At 36.8% G+C, this 22,500-nt stretch overlaps 2 protein-coding genes across 4 annotated transcripts in view; both read left to right on the forward strand.

Annotated features, from left to right (window-relative positions):
* cpsf2 (cleavage and polyadenylation specific factor 2) overlaps window positions 1-22,500 on the forward strand; it is a 495,879-nt gene that overhangs the window by 105,308 nt on the left and 368,071 nt on the right. The window lies entirely within an intron of this gene.
* Window positions 1-22,500, forward strand: part of slc24a4b (solute carrier family 24 member 4b) — an 87,507-nt gene that overhangs the window by 41,415 nt on the left and 23,592 nt on the right. For both annotated transcript variants that reach the window (XR_015518944.1, XM_087298826.1), the window contains exons 3-10: window positions 3,105-3,181; window positions 8,099-8,173; window positions 8,395-8,479; window positions 9,832-9,935; window positions 10,516-10,590; window positions 14,721-14,746; window positions 14,835-14,888; window positions 19,522-19,613. Coding sequence is in view for 1 of the 2 variants with exons in the window: in XM_087298826.1 (XP_087154952.1) it covers window positions 3,105-3,181; window positions 8,099-8,173; window positions 8,395-8,479; window positions 9,832-9,935; window positions 10,516-10,590; window positions 14,721-14,746; window positions 14,835-14,888; window positions 19,522-19,613 (588 nt within the window). In the remaining variant the exon portion in view is untranslated. The remainder of the gene's footprint in view (window positions 1-3,104; window positions 3,182-8,098; window positions 8,174-8,394; window positions 8,480-9,831; window positions 9,936-10,515; window positions 10,591-14,720; window positions 14,747-14,834; window positions 14,889-19,521; window positions 19,614-22,500) is intronic.

Consider the following 22,500-nt stretch of genomic DNA (forward strand, 5'->3'; position numbering starts at 1 on the left):
CCATCCATCCATTCATCCATCCATCCATCCATCCATCTTTGTCTGTCGATTATTTTTCATCCATCCACATCCATCCATCCATCCATCCATCCATCCATTTATCATTTTCCATCCATCTATCCTTCTTTCCGTCCTTCAAAGGTATTTGGCTGAAGAGTGAAAGTGTGTCACATTGTTGGAGCATTATGTAAGGCAGTATGTATGCACTGCAGTATTTATTATTATGGTGTCCACTTAATTACACATGCAATATTGTGAGGTCGTTCGAAAACACTGCATATGAAATCATTGTTGCGTTCTCTGATTCACATGCTATTTTAATAGTAAGCACTATACACGGTATGTTATCTGCTGAACGAAATAAACAATACACCAGTACTGAATGTAGCTGTGAAGCTTTAGATACTTTTTCAGTCTCCTGCTTTTGTGCTGACATCTCAGACTGAACGTCTCGTTGCTGTTTCTTCAGATGTTTGTCAGATATCAATGATCTGTGAAGAAAACATCTGAGAACAAAGCATGTCAAGTGAAGACACACCAGATGGGCAATTCATGCTGTCGAAAGTGGGATTTCAAAACGTTAAATGCAAAAATCTCGAATCTGAGTCATATTTGCTGGTGTTTATCAGTCGTCTTTCTCTAGTCTGACTAGCTGCGTGAGCTTGAAATCTCTCTGCTGTTTATGCATCACCAACCTTCATGAATAAGTTATTAATTCCTCCACTTTTGGGTTCGTAAGATAAAAGACATGGAGCGGATAATGTTTGTTGAACTGCGGTGCATGTGAAACTCGCTTTTTGAAGCTGATTTCTTGATGAATGAGTGCTGATTATACAGCTATGGAAAAATGTTTAAAACATGAAAAGTGTGTTGGGTTTATTATTAGCTTTGGGTTTCAGTATTGTTTTAATTGGTCAAAGGTCTAATAAAAATGTATTTCAAATTCATTGTAAATATAATGTCGCTTTAGCTTTTTTATTTAATGTTTCTCGCATTGTAGAAAAGCATTGGTTTTTGGTTTTGCGCCACATATTGATTTCTTTACTTTTCTGAAGTTAAATCACTGATATTTGTCTAAAACTGAATATAAACTGCTCTGGAAATTTGATCTGCTGTTTCCATGCAAAGGAAATTTGCTTCATCCATCCATCCATCCAGCCATCCTTCCATCCATCCATCCATCCATCCATCCATCCATCCATCTGTGTCTGTCTGTTCATTATTTTTCATCCATCCATCCATTCATCTGTCAGTCCGTCCATTCATCTGTCCATCTTTTTCTGTCCATCCATCTGCCTACCGTTATCCATCCATCCATCCATCCATCCATCCATCCATCCATCCATCCATTCATCCTTCCATCTGTCCACCCATATATACAGCCATCCACTAATCTATTCAACCATCCATCATCTGGCTGTCTGTCCATCATTTTTTATCTATCTATCTATCTGTCCGTCCATCCGTCTGTCCGTCTGCCTGCCCGCTTGTCCGTCTGTCTGTCCGTCTGAACATTATTTTCCACCCATCCTTCAATCCATCAGTCTAGATATTCATTCTTTGTTTTACATCCGTCCATCCATCTTTTCGCCCATATATCCATCCATCCATCCTTTCGCCCATATATCCATCCATCCATCCTTTCGCCCATATATCCATCCATCCATCCATCCACCCGTATATACAGCCATCCATCTGTCCATCTTTTTACATCCATCCATCTGTCTACCATTTTCCATCCATCCATCCATCCATCTGTGTCTCATTATCATTATCCATCCATTAACTTACCTTATCTATCCAAATACACATTCCATTCCATTCCATTTCATTCCATTACATCCATCAATTTATTATTTCCATCCATTCATTCATCCATCTGTTCGTACGCATGGTGATCCATCTTTTTCCATCCATCCATCCATCCATCCATCTATCCATCCATCCATCCATCCATCCATCCATCCATCCATCCATCCATCCATCCATCCGTCCATTCGTCCGTCCACTTGTTTATTCAACCATTCATCTATCCATCCATCCATCCACCCGTTTATCTATCCATCCAACCATCTATCTATCCATCCACCCACCCATCCACACATATATCATGCAAGTCCATTATTTTCCATCTATCCTTTCATCCATTCATTCATCCATATATTCAAACCTTCATTTTCTATCCATTCATCCATCCATCCATCCATTCATATATCCGTCCGTTTGTCCGTCCGTCCATCCACCTGTTTATTCAACCATTCATCTATCCATCCATCCATCTACCCGTATACCTATCCATCCAACCATCTATATCCATCCACCCACCCATCCACACATATATCATGCAAGTAAATTATTTTCCATCTATCCTTCCATCCATTCATTCATCCATATACTCACCCTTTATTTTCTATCCATCCATCCATCCATTCAAATATTCATCCATCCATCCATCCATCCATCCATCTGTCCATCTGTCCACCTGTATATTCATCCATCCATCCATCAATCAAACAATCCATCTGTGTCTGGCTGTCCATTATTTTTCATCCATGCATTCATCTGTACTTCTGTCTGACCTTCTCTCAATCTATCCATCATTTTCTGTCCATCCATCTGTCAACCATTTTCTATCCATCCATCATTTTCCATCCATCTATCCTTCCATCCATTCACCCGTCCTTGCGGTATTGCACCAAATGTTGATTTCTTAACTCTACTGAAGCTAAAACACTGATATTTGTCAAAAACTGAAAACAAACTGCTCTGGAAATTTGATCTGCTGTTTTTATACAAAGAAAATATGCTCGAAATTAAATGTTTTTATTTTAAAGATTGATGAAATGTCATCAGAAGTTTACAGAGTCATAAATATGGAAACATAACATTTTCGGTGCTCTTTTAATTATTTTCAAAACTGTATGTGACACATTTGATTAATGATCTTTATTTTTTTTTCCAGTAAAACATATCTGAACAGCGACTGCGACTTTTTAGAGGCTAAATGCAGTTTACCTCTCCATTGAGTGTGAAAACTCAGCCCACTGTATAAGCTGTATTGCGTAAAATTGACGCCTGTAAATGTGTTTTTGTGTTCTTTACAGCTATCCATGAGTTTCCAGATGATGTTTTCACCAATGCTGAACGGAAGAGCGGAGCTGTACTGCTTCATATTATAGCGGTAAGAAAGTCTGTATGCACATTTTTTCATAAAAAACATGGAGACTATCAAAACCTAGGGATTATGTAAAAAAAAAAAAAAAACAAGTTTTGTTAAAGAACAACGAAGAATATCTGGTAATACCAGTAATATAAAGAGGTATTATAATGCATTTTAAAACAAAATCAGCCACAGGATTAAAATGCATGTGCGTTACTCTAGACTAGAGCTGTGATCAGGCCATAAAAAGTAGCCCGACAGGTACATTTTGATTGACAGCTTCATAAAGCCCAAACCCGTTTACAGCCCGACATTATTCAAATGTGCAAGGGCACACAGATCTTTTGCCTTTTTTCAAAAATGAGTCATTTATATGTTTTAACATAATTTATTAGTAACAAATGTAGGTTACCTGGAAGTTGAAACATTCATTCATTCATTTTCTTGTCGGCTTGGTCCCTTTATTAATCCGGGGTCGCCACAGCGGAATGAACCTCCAACTTATCCAGCAAGTCTTTACGCAGCGGATGCCCTTCCAGCTGCAACCAATCTCTGGAAAACATCCACACACACATTCACACACACACACTCATACACTACGGACAATTTAGCTTACCCAGTTCTCCTGTACCGCATGTCTTTGGACTGTGGGGGAAACCGGAGCACCCGGAGGAAACCCACGCGAAGGCAGGGAGAACATGCAAACTCCACACAGAAACGCCAACTGAACCGAGATTTGAACCAGCGACCTTCTTGCTGTGAGGCGACAGCACTACCTACTGTGCCACTGCCTTGCCGAAGTTGAAACAGAAGAAATAAAACAAGTCGTCTGTAACATTGTAACATCTCAGCACTCTAATTAGGCCTAGTTACAATCCAGGTGTCTGACCAGCGCCCTCTAGTGCCCTGTAGTTTCATTAGAACAGCATTTTTATTTCCATTATTCCATGGATAACAAAAAAAACAAGTGACAGACATGTCATTCTGTTACATTATATGTCTATTATATGTCTATTATATATATATGTATATGTATATATATGTATATATATTTATATGTAAATATATATATATATATATATATATATATATATATATATATATATATATATATATATATATATATATATATATATATATATATATATAGGGTGAAACGATACGCATATTTTTATTGAACCGATCGGTATGAGACTTTCAGTTTGGTACGCATTGCAAACCGAACGATTCAGACTAATATCTAAAAAGATAAAGGAGAATAAGTACAAAAAAGCCCGCAATGCTTGCCCCGCCTTTAAGCTCTTCTTATTGGCCCATTGCGGTAGAACAGAACGCACAGAGATTAGCTAATATCAGTCGTCAACCACTCAGTTCCGATAACAGGGTGCCACAGCCGCGAAATTGTAAAGGTCTGGATACGAGAAAATGAAAACAACACTGACAGATTTAGTTTTAGAAACCAGCTAGAGTTAAAACTAATGGTATATCTGATCAGTGATCATGTGCTGAATGTCAATCCAGCATTTACACTTTTCGAAGAGTGGATAAAAGACTTCCAGTGTTTAAAGTCCGCTATGACAAAAGCATTCACCGAAAAGCCGGTGGAATGGAGTTTTCAGGTAACAGTGTTTGCCCCTGAATCTACACATTTTAAGCATGAGACGTTATTTAATCCCTCATTTAATCATCACGATGTCGTCAGTTGTGCGACTGACACCGCGTTCACCATTGCTAAAGAGCATGCAATCTTTGAGATGAAAGTGATATTGTAGCTTATGAAAAGACCGTCACTGCTATTAAGAGGATGTATGCAAATAATGAGTTATAATATCATCTGTGCAATACCAGACAGCACCCGTAAGAACAGCACAGTGATTATTGTTAATTCAGTTCATCTCATTCACATCAAGTAGTGCGTGCAGGGCCGGGAGCGCATGCAGAGTTTGGTTTATTTGTTAGTTGTGATTAGAGAGTTAATATATAATAGAATCTTTTCATATAAAACGTGTAGTAACGGTGCTCATCATTTTTGGTGGGTGCGACTAAATTTTGTCTTGTGCGACTAAATTTTTGAAGTTATGTGCTACCAAGAAAAAAGGTTCATTTCGAGCCCTGTGAGATCTTAATCGGTAGTGGAAATTTCAGGTTTCAAGAAATTGTTAAATGTAATAGAGCCCCGTTACATTATTCCTTCATAAGCCCATTTCAGTCAGATAATTCCTGCTTTCAGATCCACTGAAATGGCAGGTGACCGTCAAATTAAGCAGATCTGTGCTGTCTGAAGAAAAAGTGGACACTCATCTTTCTGAAAATAAAAAAATACTTTAAAATTGATTAAAACTGAGTTCTATATAAAAACTAAATTGTTCTAAATTTGCTGCTAAGCAGAAACCCCAGAAGTATAGCTCTATCACAGTGTAAAGTAAAAGAAAAAAAAAACAAGATCATACTTTAATGATGCTAGTTTTAATACATTAAAAAAAATTAAGTCAGGGAAATCCTCCTCTGGCTTTTTTCTTTTCTTTTTGCTGTATCGAAAACGTACCGAACCGTGACACCACTGTGTCATATCGATCTGAACCAGGATTTTTGTATATATATGCGCGCGTGCACGCACGTGTGTGTGTGTGTGTATATGTGTGTGTGTGTGTGTGTGTGTGTGTGTGTGTGTATATATATATATATATATATATATATATATATATATATATATATATATATATATATATATATATATATATATATATATATTAGAGCTGTCAAAATTAGTGCGTTAACGCATACAATTATTTAAAATAATTAACGCGTAAAAAATAATTAACGCAATTAATGCAGTTGCAGGTTTTTTTTACTTTCTGTTGTGGTGGACGTGTGTTCAACATGCAATAAATGTGGATTTTACCAAGGAAGCGCTTTTTGAAGGCAAGTTTCAGTATAAAACAATTAGTCGCATCACCAGGCTCTCCAGAGTTTCATGCAATTTCGGGTGTTTCATTTTTAACTTTCGGCATCAGTTGTAAGTTGATACCGCATGGCGAACAGAAAGAAAATCCTCCGCATTTCGTGACTCTGTGTTGCTTTAAGGTAATAAAATCACTGCTTAGGCTACACGGTAGAATTTGAATAAGAGTATAATCTTAATCATATTAAAATCGGAGTATTGGTGTCTTATGTGAATGTACTTTGAAAGTCTCTGGTGAAGTCGCGAGCTGTCAAAGACAGGGCATTACTCTGCCTTTCAGCATGAGCCCTCCAAGTTTAGCGTGTTTCCTCATTAAACACAATGAAAGCGTATGCTTCGCGTTGTTGTGTCAGAATCCTTGTGAAACACAGTAATACTTTAGGACGCTTAGTTTAAGCAAATTTGATGAATATCTGAGTAGGGGAGTGTGCGCGCGAGACGTACCTGAAGGATGGTGGGAGTGACTTGCGCGCGACATACCTCAAGAGCTTGGAGGGATGCGGGGGAGAGGGGTGTGCAATTTATTTAACGACCGGTTTGCGAGAAATTATCATTAATTTGCGGACATTTGGGAGTCTCTGTGCATTTGCGGGATACTCCTAGTCTTAGCAACTGGATGAATGTAAAGGAGGATTAAGCAAAATTATAATATTAAAACAATAAAACTTTACAATGAGTGCAACAGTTTGTATTCTATAGTTTATTATTATAATTTTTCATTTTCCATATCTGCAATTCCTGTATTTTGGCATGTTTTTGCAGTCCACTTAGAATCCAACATGGAAATCAATGTTTTCTTTATTGGCATTGATTGTTTTGAAATTTAAATATCATTAACATGCCTGTGTTTTAATTTCTTTAATAAATATGGCTGTCAAGCCAGGATCTTGATGGTTTATTGAGGGTATGTTGTATACATGAAGAAATCTGTGTTACAAGTTAAACAATAATTCTATTAAACAATTATATTTTGAATTGAAATAGTATTTGTGTTGCGTTTACATTAATTTTACATTTGAATAGCTATTTATATATATGCATATATATTTCTATTATATTTATATATATATATTTATATTATATTTTATTTATATGCATATATATAAAAAGCATATATATATATATATATATATATATATATATATATATATATATATATATATATATATATATATATATATATACTTTTTTTATATATATGCATGTGTGTGCATGCGCGTGTGTAATAATATACTATGAAAAAATGTTTAAATAAATTTTAAACAAAAAATAAGTAGCCATTTATTCACATCATGATGAATAATCATACCTGAAGCCATTTGTTTTCTGATTTAAAAAAAATACCTCGCACCAAAAGGTTGCACATGTTAGAATTTTACAGTCAAGACTACATTTGTGAAAATGACCTCTTTTTTTCAACGATTAATAATGATTTTGAGCTCACTACACTTGAAATCTTAAGTTTATGCATTTTCATGGCACATAAGTTAAATTAACTCATGTTTTTAAGTGAGAGGACCAAAATGCTAAATTTTAAGTTGAGTCAATTTTACTTAATTGTTTAAATAAAGACAACATTAGGGTTTTCAGTGCAGTCATAATGATGATGGACAGATGCTGAACCAATAAGCAACCTAAGGGATTAATAAGAAGCAGAGAGGATGAGAAAAATAAATACACAAAGAAAAAAACCAACATCAAACATAACACTCCCCTCCTGATATATTGCATATTTAATATATATAAACACCAACCCAGACAGTATATCACTTCAAACTATTAAAAATGTCAATAAACGTCACTTTTTTAATCTTTTTAACATTAAAAGTTGTCTGAGGAACGATCAAAATCCCATAATGCAATGCAAAAGCAAAAAAATAGACAATCACAAGACACAGGAATCTGTTTACAGTCAATTTCTTCCACAGTGTAATGAGATATTAAAGAGTTTTTGTTTGTTTGTCGTCTCCATCCAGGCTCTCTACATGTTCCTGGCGCTGGCGATCGTGTGCGACGACTACTTCGTGACGTCTCTGGAGAAAATCTGTGAGGTAGGATTGTTCCGATCGCACGAACACAAACCAAACAATCCTGAGGAATTCCCATTAGAGCTGAGTAATACCGCAGTACAATGAGAGCAGCAGAATTCTTCCTCTGACCCACTTTGAGGCTTTCAGAAGCTCATAAAACACACCGCTCCAGATCTGGCGGCTGTTTCTGCCAACAGGCTTTGTCGGATGTGAAAGTGTCTGCTGTTTATTGTGTTGTGCAGAAGCTGAATCTGAGCGAGGATGTGGCTGGTGCAACGTTTATGGCTGCGGGAAGCTCAGCGCCCGAACTCTTCGCTTCGGTTATAGGTAAATGCGTCCCTCAGTCACAATCATTTTGCACAAAGAAACAATCCCATTATTCATCACAAACTCTGGGAATGTTTAGTTTTCCTTCATCAATGTTTATTCTGTGGACAACACTCATTTTTGACTAAAGTAAAGGGTGTATTTCCTAATGCGAACAGTACCTTAGTCTGTCAACAATAATTAATGAGGGGTAGGTCTAGTTTGAGGGTTACGTGTACAAATGGAAATACAAGTACAAATACAAGTGTATTTAAACCTGAGACATTACTGTCCAGCATTAACCATTTTCCCTGACTTTCATTTTCGTCTGAGACTTTTATGCACTATTGCAAATATAATTGCAATATACCATGTCATAAAGCGTGAATCATCTCAGACTGGTTTCTTGAACATGTCAATGAGTTCACTGTACTCAAATGGCCTTAACAGTCACCAGCTCTCAATCCAATAGAGCACCTTATATATATATATATATATATATATATATATATATATATATATATATATATATATATATATATATATATATATATATATATATATATATACACACACATACATTTGAAGTCAGAATTATTTGCCCCCGTTTATTTTTTCCCCCAATTTCTGTTTAAGGTGGAGAAGATTTTATTTATTTATTTTTTTCACTAGATATTTTTCAAGACACATCTATACAGCTTAAAGTGACATTTAAAGGCTTAACTAGGTTAATTAGGTTACCTAGGCAGGTTAGGGTAATTAGGCAAGTTATTGTATAACGATGGTTTGTTCTGTGGACTAATGAAAAAATATAAAACTTAAAGGGCTAATAATTTTGACCTTAAAATGGTGTTTAAAAACTGTAAAGCTGCTTTTATACTGGCCAAAATAAAACAAAATAGACTTTCTTCAGAAGAAAAAATATCATCAGACATACTGTTAAAATTTCCTTGCTCTGTTAAACATCATTTTGGAAATATTTGAAAAAAAAGAAAGGAAAAAAAAAATATATATATATATATATATATATATATATATATATATTTTTTTTTTTTTTTTTTATGTAAAGGGGTAAATCACACACACAAAAACAAAAACTTATTTGAGTTTTTGTCTTCTGTTGAACACAACGGGAGATATACTGAATAATGTGTAAGAAAATGCATGGAGAGAAAATATACATTTTTGGCTGAACCATCCCTTGAAACACACATTTTTTAAAGGGATTAATGATAAACTGTGTGGTCGTATGCTTAGACAAATGGATATTGATTTAAAAGGGTTCAGATGGTATTATTATTTTTCTAGCAGAAAACAAGACGACAATACTAATAGAAAAGCATTGTAAAGCAGTGTGTTGTGTTCGTTTTCAGGTGTCTTCATCACTCATGGTGATGTAGGAGTGGGAACTATCGTGGGATCTGCCGTCTTCAATATTCTCTGCATCATTGGTGTTTGTGGGATCTTTGCTGGGCAGGTGTGTGTTCTTCTCCTCCAAATGCAGGCTGAAAGTCAACTATATTACATTTCTGCATAGAAAACAGTCCATCTAATGGTGCATTAAAGAGCACCAAAACTTAGCTTTATATTAAACATCAGATTTTTTTTCATGCACTGGTCAGTTGAGATTTTGGGCTGTTTTTGTGTTATGACAAGGCTTTTCTTATTAATTTGCATAATTTTGGATTTGATCTACTGTTGATGGTAAAAATTTTATTATATTTATTATTAAGTGATTTTTAAAAGTGCAAGTACATTATTTCCTTATATATTTTAATAGAAAAGGTGTTATTTATTTAGTTTTGCTGTAGTAATAATAATAATACAAAATAATAATAACAATAACAATAACAACAACAATAATAATAATAATAATAGTAATAATAATAATAATAATAAATTTTTATAAACTTAATTTAATTTAAACGATTAATTTCCCTGCTCTGCTAAACATCACTTGGAAAATATGTGAAAAGGCATCGCAATATTCACTGGAGGGCTAATAATGTTGCCTTCAACCGCGTGTATTTAACAGTTGTCTGCGTTTATGTCTTTAGGTGGTCTTACTAACCTGGTGGGCTGTTTTCCGTGACTCTTTCTTCTACATATTGTCTGTAGTCGCCCTGATTGTGGTGAGTCTTAAATCAAACACGCTAACATCTTTCTGTAATGAGTTTCCCGAGCTGTCATATAATTTTAAAATAACAACAATCAAAACATCATGCTAATTTGACTCATTTTGTAAATCTTATCCTACATTTTGTTTACCTGTGACCATTTACTAGCATTAGACAGCCACACACACTCTATTCCAACACAATCTCACGGCAATTCGTAACTTTTTCATTTAGTGGCTAATTCGTATGAATTCGTACGATCTAATTCGTACAATTTAGTATGATTTGCTCATCCCCCAATGACGGTTGGGGTTAGGGGTGGGGTCAGGTGCCACGCCTCCTTTTTAAAATTATACCATTTCGTACGACTGAACTCGTACAAATTCGTTTGAATTAGCCACTAAACTGGCAAAACGTAAAATACTTACATTTTCTCGTGAGATCAGGCTGTCTATTCTGTTGGTAAAGGCACAGTATGTACGATTTTATTCATTGAAATATCTCAAAATCACTTAAATAATGTTATATTTTGCTGACTTGTATACTTATATTATCACAAAGGTTTTAAGGAATGTTCAAACCTAGAGAAATAATCAATCTTAGCTAGTGAGACGGAGTGTGTGCTGTGTGTTCATGATAAAGACCTCACACACTTTTGATTTCCGGTTTGGTTAGATATTTAACAGAGAAAGAGTAGCGAGGCTGTAATATGTTGTGTTTTATTCGACTGCACAGAACAGCATTATTACAGAAGCCTAAAATGTATTTAGTCTGATAAAACAGTGCTGCTTTTTCTCCATGGGATCACGAGCTGAAGAAATTGAAGCGGTTGACTGTGGCATAATAAAAGCTCTGCTGCTCTCCTGCCGCTGCTTTTCCTTCTCTTCAGCGTCTCGTTTCACTTCTACAGCTGATAATAAGTGCTGAATTCTTTACTCACCCATCAACTCTGCAGTCCTTTAGGATGATGAAGACCACAACTACTATGATTCCACACATAGGGCGCAGCGCAATTGTTGTTTGCTAGTTTCAGCTCGGTGCAAGAGTTGTTTTGACGTTTTGCGCTATGCTGTTTAAATAGCAAATGCATTTGCGCTCATATGTGCGCCCATAGGCATTCTGGTCTAAAAAAGGAAGGCGTGTTGAGGCACATTGCTGGCGTGTTGCTATTTTGACAAACTATAATAGATTGTTTAATAGACCAGAACAAAGCTGGTCTAAAGTCCAGCACAGAGCGCGTTAGTTGTGCACCTCGCTTTACACACTGCTTAATACAGACAAGGTGTAGAGCAATACGCAAATATCTTTACACAAAAATCCTTACACAAAAGAATTAAAAAATTAAGGATATATATAGTATATAATAAGGATATATATAGAATCTAAATATAAAGGATTAAAATATTACAAAACATATTATTTTCTAGCCTACATAAATATAAAAACCAAACCTTCATGCCTTCCTCATCTCGGGGGGCTTTTTCAGTTCATTCGTGACAATTTGCTTTTGTATAATGTTATTATTATTTGCAGTATTATTTATTATATGTATATTTATATTTGTTTTATTAAAAACAAGCTTAGATTTGCCTACCTGTCAGGTTTTAGACCATATGGGGCACAGCATGTGTATAAGGATATAACTCAGGTTTTTTTAACACATTTCATTATTATTACTCATTTTATTTGTTTGCTGGAAATTAGAACTGATTTTAGAAATAGTTTTGAAACAAATCTTTGCGGTTAACAAATGAAATTAATTATTTATAGGCTAAATGATGTCTGTGCGTACAACACGTTTCCCTATCCATGAGAGGGAAAGTGAAAGTAAAGAATGAGGAGGCTTATCTCTCATTCTCGCAAAGTTCTTACAAAGTTCATCATGTAAATAGCAAAAGCACTAGGGCGCGATGCAACTGGCTCTTAAAGGGAATGAGAGATGAGATTCTGATTGGTTTATTCTCAAAACACATCTATAATCCATTAAGAGAATAAGCTCAACCGTGTTAGACCATGCGCCACGGCGCAAAGTGGATTTTTCAGACCTTAAAATAGCAAAAGTGGATTCTTTTGCGCCCTGCTCTGGGACATGCTGCACATGAATCGTCAAAATAGAGCCCATAGTCAAACCTTTGTTTGTGGTGAATAGACACCCTCTAGTGGTGATGTTACATACTGCGCCTTTAAATGATTGAAATATGCTCAAGTAAACTTCAAGTACATTTTTATGTCAATCGTTGGAGCTTATTTACCTCCTAGGACTTAGTGGCCACATATATGGACAGTGCATGTCTTAACTGTTTTGCAGCAGATGAAATATCCCAAACACTGTTTAACTGTCCAAAATGGGCAAACAATGTTTTTACTGTTTGTCAAAACATGTTTCAAAATATATGTGTATGTGTTATTAATGCATTAAAAAACAGACAGCAAAAAACTGCTGTGTTCAAGGCAGAAATAAAGAGTTTTTCATTCTATTACACAAAGGGGACTTTTTTTCACTATTGTGTTTTATCTAAATTTGGACCACGAGTCCACATATATGGACATCATTTTTCTCTACAAGTACATCATATTAAAGATGATACTTGGGTTTTATTCTTACTAGGTTCCAATAAGCCCAAAAAGCAAAGTGAAATAAAAAGTGGCTGTAAAAAACAGCTTGGGCTTTAAGAGGTTAATGTGTGGTAACCCCCTCTCTAAAGCATCTGACATGTATATACTATATATAAAAAGAGAGAGAGATTTTATCACTATTTTTTAACACAGGCTTATTCTGAAAACGTCAAGTCCTATATACGTTTCTGGAGACCGCAAATGATCTAGCCAGAGCTATGTATGCAGGGCCGGAGTGGGACTCCTTTTCAGCCCTGGAGTTTCAAGCCTCAGACCGGCCCACCTCAGTTCACGACGGGCTATATTAAAATAAGGTCATTTCCAAATCAGTTTCTAATGACACTACCACATCTTTTTCAAGAAAACAGCTGCTTTAGAACTTCAAATGATCAACAACCCTAACAGTATTGTATGTCTTTACAATAAAAACGAAAAAAATAAAAATAAAAATAAAAAATAAAAATAAAAATTACTCAGGTGAGGTTCGAACCCGAGTCGGCGGTGTCATAACACATCGTGCTGTCTACTGGACCACAGCAGCTTTTCTTAATGAAGTGAATCATCTGAGTTACATCATCATTAACCTGCATTATGCACACAAGGCTGCGAGAAAATGAATAAAAAGAGCGGAGCTGCGGCAAAATAATGAATAAAAAGAGTGAGGCTTTGGTCAAATAAATAAATGAACGTAAAAAGTGTGACTGCTGAGAGCAAAAGAGTCTAGAGCTAGGGACACCGGCCCCCACGGCCAAAAAACAAACCGGCCCACCGGGAATTCTCCCAGTCCTCCTGATTAGCCAATCCGGGCCTGTATGTATGGCTACACTTCATTTTTTAAACGGACGCTACAGAGCGGTATGATGTCATTCCTTTTCCCGCTTACCAGCTGACCGCTTACCTCCGTATGATGAACAGCTTTCCCGCTGTAACCAGTTTGTCCTGTTAGCTTGCCATGTACGTCGGCAAACTTGAGATGCAGAGAGGAGTTGAAAACAACGACTGGGTTCGAGTTTCGTGAAGAATAGTTCTTGAAAGCAGGTAAGACAAAAACAGAATCCAAAAAAATAAAACAAACAAGTAAATAACAGGGTGAGAATGTGGTAAAACCGGGTAAAAATCAGACGAGGGCTTTTCTTTTTCTGGATTGCTTTTGAAAATTGTTGTTTGGGTTTAGAGAAGTGGGTGTATGGGTCAATCAATAAAATTGGTTGGGTTTGATTAAGGAGGAGGGTGGGTCAGTCGATTGGACGGTAAGTCAGTCAGTCAACAGCGGCCTCTAGTGGATTTACGCGTGAACAGCAGGCGCGACTGGCATTCGCGAGAGAAATTTGAGATCTCAAAAATCATACACAGTGGCCTCTTGTAGATTCGCGAAAACAAAAACATACCTCCTAGGATCTATTTCGTGGTCTCCAGAAATGGATATAGAGGTACGTTTTCAGAATGATCCTGGGTTTATTTTTTCTATTATAGCTAAAGTACTTTAATGATTGCTTTTTTGTGTTTGATTTATTGTCACCTGACATCAGTTCATCTACGACGAAAAGATTGTGTGGTGAGTCTCTTTTTTTCCTCAACTTTAGTAGTCTTTTATCTGATCACTGCTTTAAGATAAAATCGTAAAAATCTCTTGTGTGTTTTAGGTGGGAGAGTCTGGTGTTGGTGGTCATGTATGCCTGTTACATCCTCATCATGAAGTGAGTATTCATCGCAGACATAAATTAGAAATAATGGTACAAAAAGGTTTTAAAAGGTATACTTTTGTACACGAAAGGTGCGTGTAAGTACCAAAAGGATCTATATTAGTGTAAAGGAGCGTCGGGAGATTGAGGATCCATTTGCAGCTTTATTGAATCACAACAGAATGGTCGTACAGGCAGGATCAGATAACAACAAACAAGGATGGCGAAGGAGAAACTTAACTCAGAGTCCGAGGGCAGGCGATTGGTCGAGACAGGCGGCATACAGCAGAGAGAATGTTCAGTTAAACTGAGCAGAGGGTCACAGAAGGCAGGCGGCATCAACAATGATAGAAATGGGGAAACAGTCCGGGGTCAAAACACAGAATCAGATCGCAAACAGAGAAAACGCTCAGAATTGTATGCAGGGCAAAACAAGACTTCGCAAAGAGTAGTAGCGGAGAAGGAGTATAAATAGTCAATGGGATGGCTTTCAGCTGGCAGGGTAATCAAACGGAAAAGATGCTGGGATATGTAGTGAAACTGAATTAGTAGTCCGGTGATGATGACCTCTGGTGGCGATCGGGGGGAACCGCAGAGGTCAGAGATGTTACAATTAGTACCTTAAACCTTTTTTATGACACTTGAAATATCATTAGAAGAACTCTGAGTTATTAAAAGCGGTGATGGAAATAATGCTGCTATAAATGAACAGCGCTGCTAACGGCTATACTTTTTCATTAAAGAGTAATTAATTGAATTAATGTTTCCCCCGTTACAACGTCATTACCGTTACTGACAATACAATGTGTGGTTCTATAATTGAGAAGACTGAAGTGGTTTTTATGTGAGCTGCGTCTCTCTCAGCCATAGAACCTCTGGGGTGTGTGTCTGTGTGTGTTTGGGACTGTGGCGGGACACATAGCCAACCAGTGAAGATGATTGGTGTGTCTGTGAACGTGATGTAACTGAGAACTGATGATTGGCTTAGATAGAGCACTTTCCATAGTTTGCCAATCAGAGGCAGAGTAGATCCGATTTTCACACAAGCATGTGCACGCGTCAGTCGCACACACCAACGACCAGGAGTCAGAACGATGGCAAGTCCGACGAGTTCAAAGGTAGCGTCTGCAAACTGGATTTATAAGCACTACTTTTCCCTCGTTGAGGTGAAAAGAAAGAATGTTTATGTAGCTTGCAACTTATGCCCAGGACAGAGTCTCTCTGCATCGATGACAAATACAATAATAGTAATAATAATTCATTTTATTTGGAAATGGCGCCTTTCTAGACACCCCAGGTCACCTTATAATAAGCATCGACAGCCATACTATAACAAATTAAAACAAATAGTAAAACATTACCAAACAATCATTGACCAAACAAGTATAAAAACTCATCGCGAATATAAAATAACTTGATAAAAAAGGGTTCGGGGAGCACAGGATTTCATCTCTGTTATTCGCAATCAATGTTGTTCTGTTGGCTTCATTGAGTGTGAAGTGGCTGGGATGAGAATCAGCACCTCCAAGTCCGAGGCCATTGTGCTCCACCTTAAAAGGGTGGTTTGCCATCACCAGGTTAGAGGAAAGTCCTCACCCCAAGTGGAGGAGTTTAAGTATCTCGGGGTTTTGATCATGAATGAGGGAAGGATGGAGCGCGAGATTGAAAGGCGGAATGGTGCAGAGTAGGGTTGGGCATCTAAGCTATAATGCCGATCCGATACGCATCTCGATACAAAGAATACGATCCGATATATTAGCGATACATTTATGACATATTGCGATGCGACACGATACGATTCACACCCATATCACGATACAATGCGATAATTCAGCACTAACTAATTAAATCAAGTTTATGAGATGATGTGAAAGAGGATGCTGTGCCATTGAATGAGTTTGATTATTTATTAACCAAGCAAAACCAAGACTTTTTTTACAAACTGGCTTTTCTCTCAGAGCCAGAGTGTCAGTTTACAGTAGAGGGCCATTTTAGAACCTATAGCACATATTATTTAAGTATTTTCAGGATAAACAGAATGTATAAGTAGTGCAATATATATTAAAATATATATATTTGCACTCTTTCAACATAAAGGTTGAGCATTGCACAACAAGAATTGTGATTTAACTTTAACTATGAAAACAAGTTTTACAAAGATATATTTTGCCACTAAATATCAAAACTTAAGGTTGTGAACTAGCAGTGTTATGCTGCTTTGAAACGTCACTGTCACTGTAAACAACAGGCTAATAAAAATATAACAAACCAGCAATCTTCTTGCTGTGAGGTGGTCAAACTACCCACTGTGCCACCGTGACACCCATTATTTTTATCATTATTATTATTAATATTATTATTATTATAATTAAATAAAAATAAACAGGAGGAGGTGTTTAAAACCTTCGTTCTCCATGACACTAGGCTGAATATCTTTGCAGATGAACAATGCAATAGCATTCGTTATTTGCGTAGAGCGAGCAGAACTGTTGCGCATGGAAAAAAAACTTGCAATGCTTTTCTCACCACTTTTGGAGCTGGTTGAAGCAGTGCGAAAGCCGGGGATGCAGGAACACTGGAAGATGCTTTCACAACAACACCGTGGCGCCGCTTCAAGTGAGATTTCAGATTAGTCGTACTGCCCGCGTATTTTACAGATGCGCGGCACATTTTGCAAATTGCATCTGTCCTGTCATGTCGTCCATCCTTAAATCCATAATGTTGCCATACTTTAGATTTAAAACTAAGCGGGGAATAAAATGTTTGTTTTGCTTCTCGCGCTTTCTGAGGGCGCTCCACTAGCTTCATCCTCACACCTGATACACTGAGTTGTAGTGTAAGTGTACACATCCGCAAATCCGTTGCTAAGGCTTACTTTATGTAGGTCGATTAAATTATGCGCCAAAAACAGGTTGACAACACTTGTTAATAAATAAAAAATACATTCTATATTAAAAAGATAAGCTGTATCTCGGAAAAACCGATGCATCTCGCAAAAACCGATGCATCTCGATTTGCTTCCAAAATTTCATTCGTCCTCTGCTGCTCAACCGATGCACTCGCATCGTGCACGCGCATGACCACGTATCGATACATATCGATTAATCTTCCCATCCCTAGTGCAGAGGCAGCAGTAATGCGGTCGATGTACTGGTCCGTTGTGGTATAGAAGAAGCTGAGCTAAAAAGCTAAGCTGTCTATTTACTGGTCAATCTACGTTCCTACTCTCATCTATAGTCATGAGCTTTGGGTCATGACCGAAAGTACAAGATCTCTGATACAAGCGGCCGAAATGAGTCAAGGGTGGCAGAGCGCACTCTTATGGATAGGGTGAGGAGCTCAGACACTCAGGAGGAGCTCAGAGTAGAGCCGCTGCTCCTCCACATCGAGAGAAGTCAGCTGAGGTGGCTTGGGCATCTGTTTTGAATGCCTCCTGGATGCCTCCCTAGGAAGGTGTCAAGGCATGTCCCACCGGGAGGAGGCCTCGGGGAGACCAAGGACACGCTGGAGGGACTATGTCTCTCGGCTGGCCTGGGAACGCCTCGGGATCCCCCCGGAGGAGCTGGAGGAAGTGTGTGGGGAGAGGGAAGTCTGGGGTTCTCTCCTAAGACTGCTGCCCCGTGACTCGGCCCCAGAAAAGCAGCAGAAAATAAAACGAATGATAAAAAACATGATTAAATATTGTGATTTTAATGACAAGTGATTCTAATCTATTGAAGCACCTCATGTCGTCACATGCCACCACAAAATTAGTGGCTACGCAGGTGATCACGTGAGCTCTGCTACCAAAGGAGACGAAGCCATGACGTTAAAGTAAATAAAACTTGATTTTTCTCCACCTCAAGCACTCAGACAGAATTAAACAAAATAATACCTAATGTCTATTAGTTGTAAACCATCTATTGTGTTTTATTCAGCCTGATCTCACGAGGAAACGTAATTTACGTTTTGTCAGTTTAGTGGCGAGTTCAGTCGTACGGAATTGTACGATTTTAAAATGGAGGCGTGGCACCCAACCCCATCCCTAAACCCAACCGTCATTGGGTGAAGAGCAAATCGTACTAAATTGTACGAAGTAGATCATACGAATTCAAACGAATTAGCCAGTAAATCAAAAAGTTCCGAATGAGATTGTGTTGGTCTTATTGTGCAACTCTGGTAATGTTAATATTTATAATGATATGTTGAATTTGATGGTTTTCTCTCACATTGTCCCAGAACAACATTAAAATAGTGTAGATTAGTGCACAATTGTCACAGTTCGGTGTGAAGTGCAGGAAAGAGAAACAAAAGTGCGGATCCAAATGCAGCATTTAAGAAATGTAATGAAAAACTATAACAAAACAAGACTAAACTAAAACAAGGCAGGAAGCACACCGACATGATGGGAGCAATGAAAATAACAACAGACAACAGGCCAGACTGTTTTTCTGATCATTCTGCTAAAAATAATAACAAAGATAAAATAAATCAGTTATTAGAAATGAGTTATTAAAACTATTCTGTTCAGAAATGTGTTGATAATTCTGACTTCAACTCTACTAGTGATCAATAAGGGGTTCAGTTGTCATGCAGTTGTCATTTTGCTTTAAACATTTAACATCTTTAGATTCTTCTAATACTTTAATTTTTGTTTTTTCTGTGTTAGATTTAATTCAAGATTGCAGAAGTTTTTCACAAGAAAGGGCAACAAGAATGTTGCGAATGGGAACGCAGCGGCTGGCAGTGAACTGGAGGACGGTAAAGAAAATCCTGATCTGTCAGTTCCATTGTGGGTTCAGGTAAGACTAGACAGACAGGCTAAAAAAAAAAAATCAGATTTACTGTAAGTCAAGTCATGCCTCGTAATTCAAAAGTGCCAATAAATGACGATATATGAGGTTATATATGAGGTTAACAATTCTCAGTTTTCAAACAAACACAGCAAAAAAAAAAGAGTGACTTGAGAAACTACTGTGGCACTTACATAAAATGAAATAGTTGTAATTGTAACGACGGGGGGAAGTGACAGAGACAACTGGAGGTAAGATCCACAATGCAGGTTTATTCAGTATCAGTCAAGCAATGATCAAACAGGTGTAAACAGGTATATGCAGGCGAATCCAGAGTCGTAATCAATATACAGGCAATAGGTCGTAAGGCAGGCGGCTAAACAGGATAACAAGGATAATCTAACTAAGCTAAGGTCGGTACACGGAGAAACAGGACAGGGAAAACACGTTGTAGTGTTACTGACACAGCTAACAAAACTCGGCCAACAGGATGGGTGAATGAGTGGCTTATGTAGTGTCTCTAATCAGTCTATGAAGGTTCAGCTGGTGAGTGTAATCAAGCTAGATGAATGAGCAGGCGTGAGTGTCTGGGAGAGCATGCATGAATATGTAGTCCAGGGGATCTCCGGAGAGCAATCGCTGGTTATCGTAACAGTAACCATATGTGTATGATTCTTATGTGCAATCATTCATTTTCTTATTATAAGTCTTAGTGTTAGGGTTAAGTTAGGGTTATGGTTATGGTAAGGGTTAATTAGAATAGGGTTAGGTTAGGTTTTGGATATTAACAATGACTCCCCTATGCTTCAGCATCCACAGTCGGCAAGATAGGGATACCGAGGAAATGCACTGGCCTAGTTAGACTCTTATCATCTGGAATCTCGATCTGGCAACCTGTCTAGGATACCCAGCCTATATCTGTAGGGTTATGGGCTCTCGAAATGTCTCCAGATCAAAATCTATAAATAATAATAATAATAATAATAATAGGAAATACAAAAATATTTACAATGGTAATAATAATCATAGTAAAGCGTAATACTAATATATTACATATATTTATAAATAAATTATTTATTATTTATAATAATAAATGATGATGATGATAATAATAATAATAATAGTTGTTGTTGTTGTTGTTATTATTATTATTATGTTTATTATTATTATGTTTTATTATTACTATTATTATGTTCATTATTATTATTATTATTACTACTACTACTACTATTATTATTATTATGTTTATTATTATTATTATTATTATTATTATTATTATTATTATTACTACTACTACTACTACTATTATTAATAATATTATTATTATTATTATTATTATTATAAATAATAATAAAGTAATAAAACAATCTTATGTGCCAAACAAATATCAAAATATTATCATTGTATATGTTGTGTTGGGTATGGACCCTATTGGTGGTGGATAGGGTTAGGGTTATGGTTAGGGTCAGGGTTAATTAGGTTATTGTTAGGTTGGGATTAGGGTAAGTTAAGGTTAGGGTTAATTAAGTTAGGGTTAAATTAGGGTTAGGATAAATTAAGGTTAGGGTTAGGGTTTATTAGGTTAGGGTTAGGTTGGGGTAAGTTAAGAATAGGGTTAGGGTTATATCTTCATTACTAAAATACAAAGAGCTATGTTTGTTTATGTATTTGATTTTCCTAAAATAAAAAAAAATTCTATTAATTTTTTCAGAAAGTGAAAGTTAAAACATTGTTTAAACAATGGCAATCATTTGTAACATTCATTCATTTGGTTTCCTTTGGCTTAGTCCTTTATTTGCCACAGTGGAATGAACTGCCAATTTATCCAGTATATATTTTACTCAACGGATGCCTTCCAGCCACAACCTAGTACTGGGAAACATTTATACACACTCATTCACACACACACTACGGACAATTTTGTTTACCCAATTTACCTAAAGCGCATGTGTTTGGAAACACGAGGAGAACTTGCAAACTCCACACAGAAACACCAACTGACCCAGCAGAACTCAAACCAGCAACCTCCTTGCTGTGAGGCGACAGTGCTAACCACTGAGGCACCATGCCGCAGTTTAGTCTTTTGTTCACGTATATTTTGTCTTAGCGAGAGAAGCGTCCTCCTGATTCAGGATTAATCAGAAATGTGAGCCTGGGGTTTGTTTTCCAGCTTTTAAGATCTCAGCACATTTCTTTCCTCCTTCTGTTCATCTCTGATGGAGAGGTAAAGTCACGGTCTCATCTGTCTCTCTTTAACCTCTGCTATGTACTGTGTATTTTTTATAATTCTTCTCATCTAACTCTGCCTGTCTGTGTAGTCCTACTAAACCTTTCTGCATGAACTCTCAAACTTTTTTCTGGTGCTAAAATTTGCAGTGCAGTGCTGTAACATTAGTTTAAAGTCTTCCAAGAGGGTACCTTAATGTCAAAATGACATCTAAAATACACCTGCAAATCAATTTAATGTCAATTGACTACCTTGATGTTAAAACAACATCAAATTGACATCTATCATTAGCGGCAAAAACCACCGCAGTAATCAGATAAGTCCAGTAATTGTTTTTTGACCTGGTTTATTTACACCAATGTAAGATGCTTCTGTGCTGAAACAATAGTTTACAATCTTCCAAGATAGGGGCATAATGTCAAAATGTGGTCGAAAATGCAAACCGGTTTGATTCCAATTGACTACCTTGATGCCAAAAAGACATTAAATGAACATCTATCATTGGCGTCAAAATACACCTCAAAAATCAATTAAGGTCAGTAATCGATTATTGACGTGTTTTAACCCAAAGTTAGATGTTTCTTTGCTGAAACATTCGTTTAGATTCTTCCAAGAGGGCATCATACTG

The sequence above is a fragment of the Danio rerio genome, chromosome 20 (assembly GCF_052040795.2).
Source record: "Danio rerio strain M-AB ecotype USA chromosome 20, GRCz13ab, whole genome shotgun sequence".
Classification (NCBI taxonomy): Eukaryota; Metazoa; Chordata; class Actinopteri; order Cypriniformes; family Danionidae; genus Danio; species Danio rerio.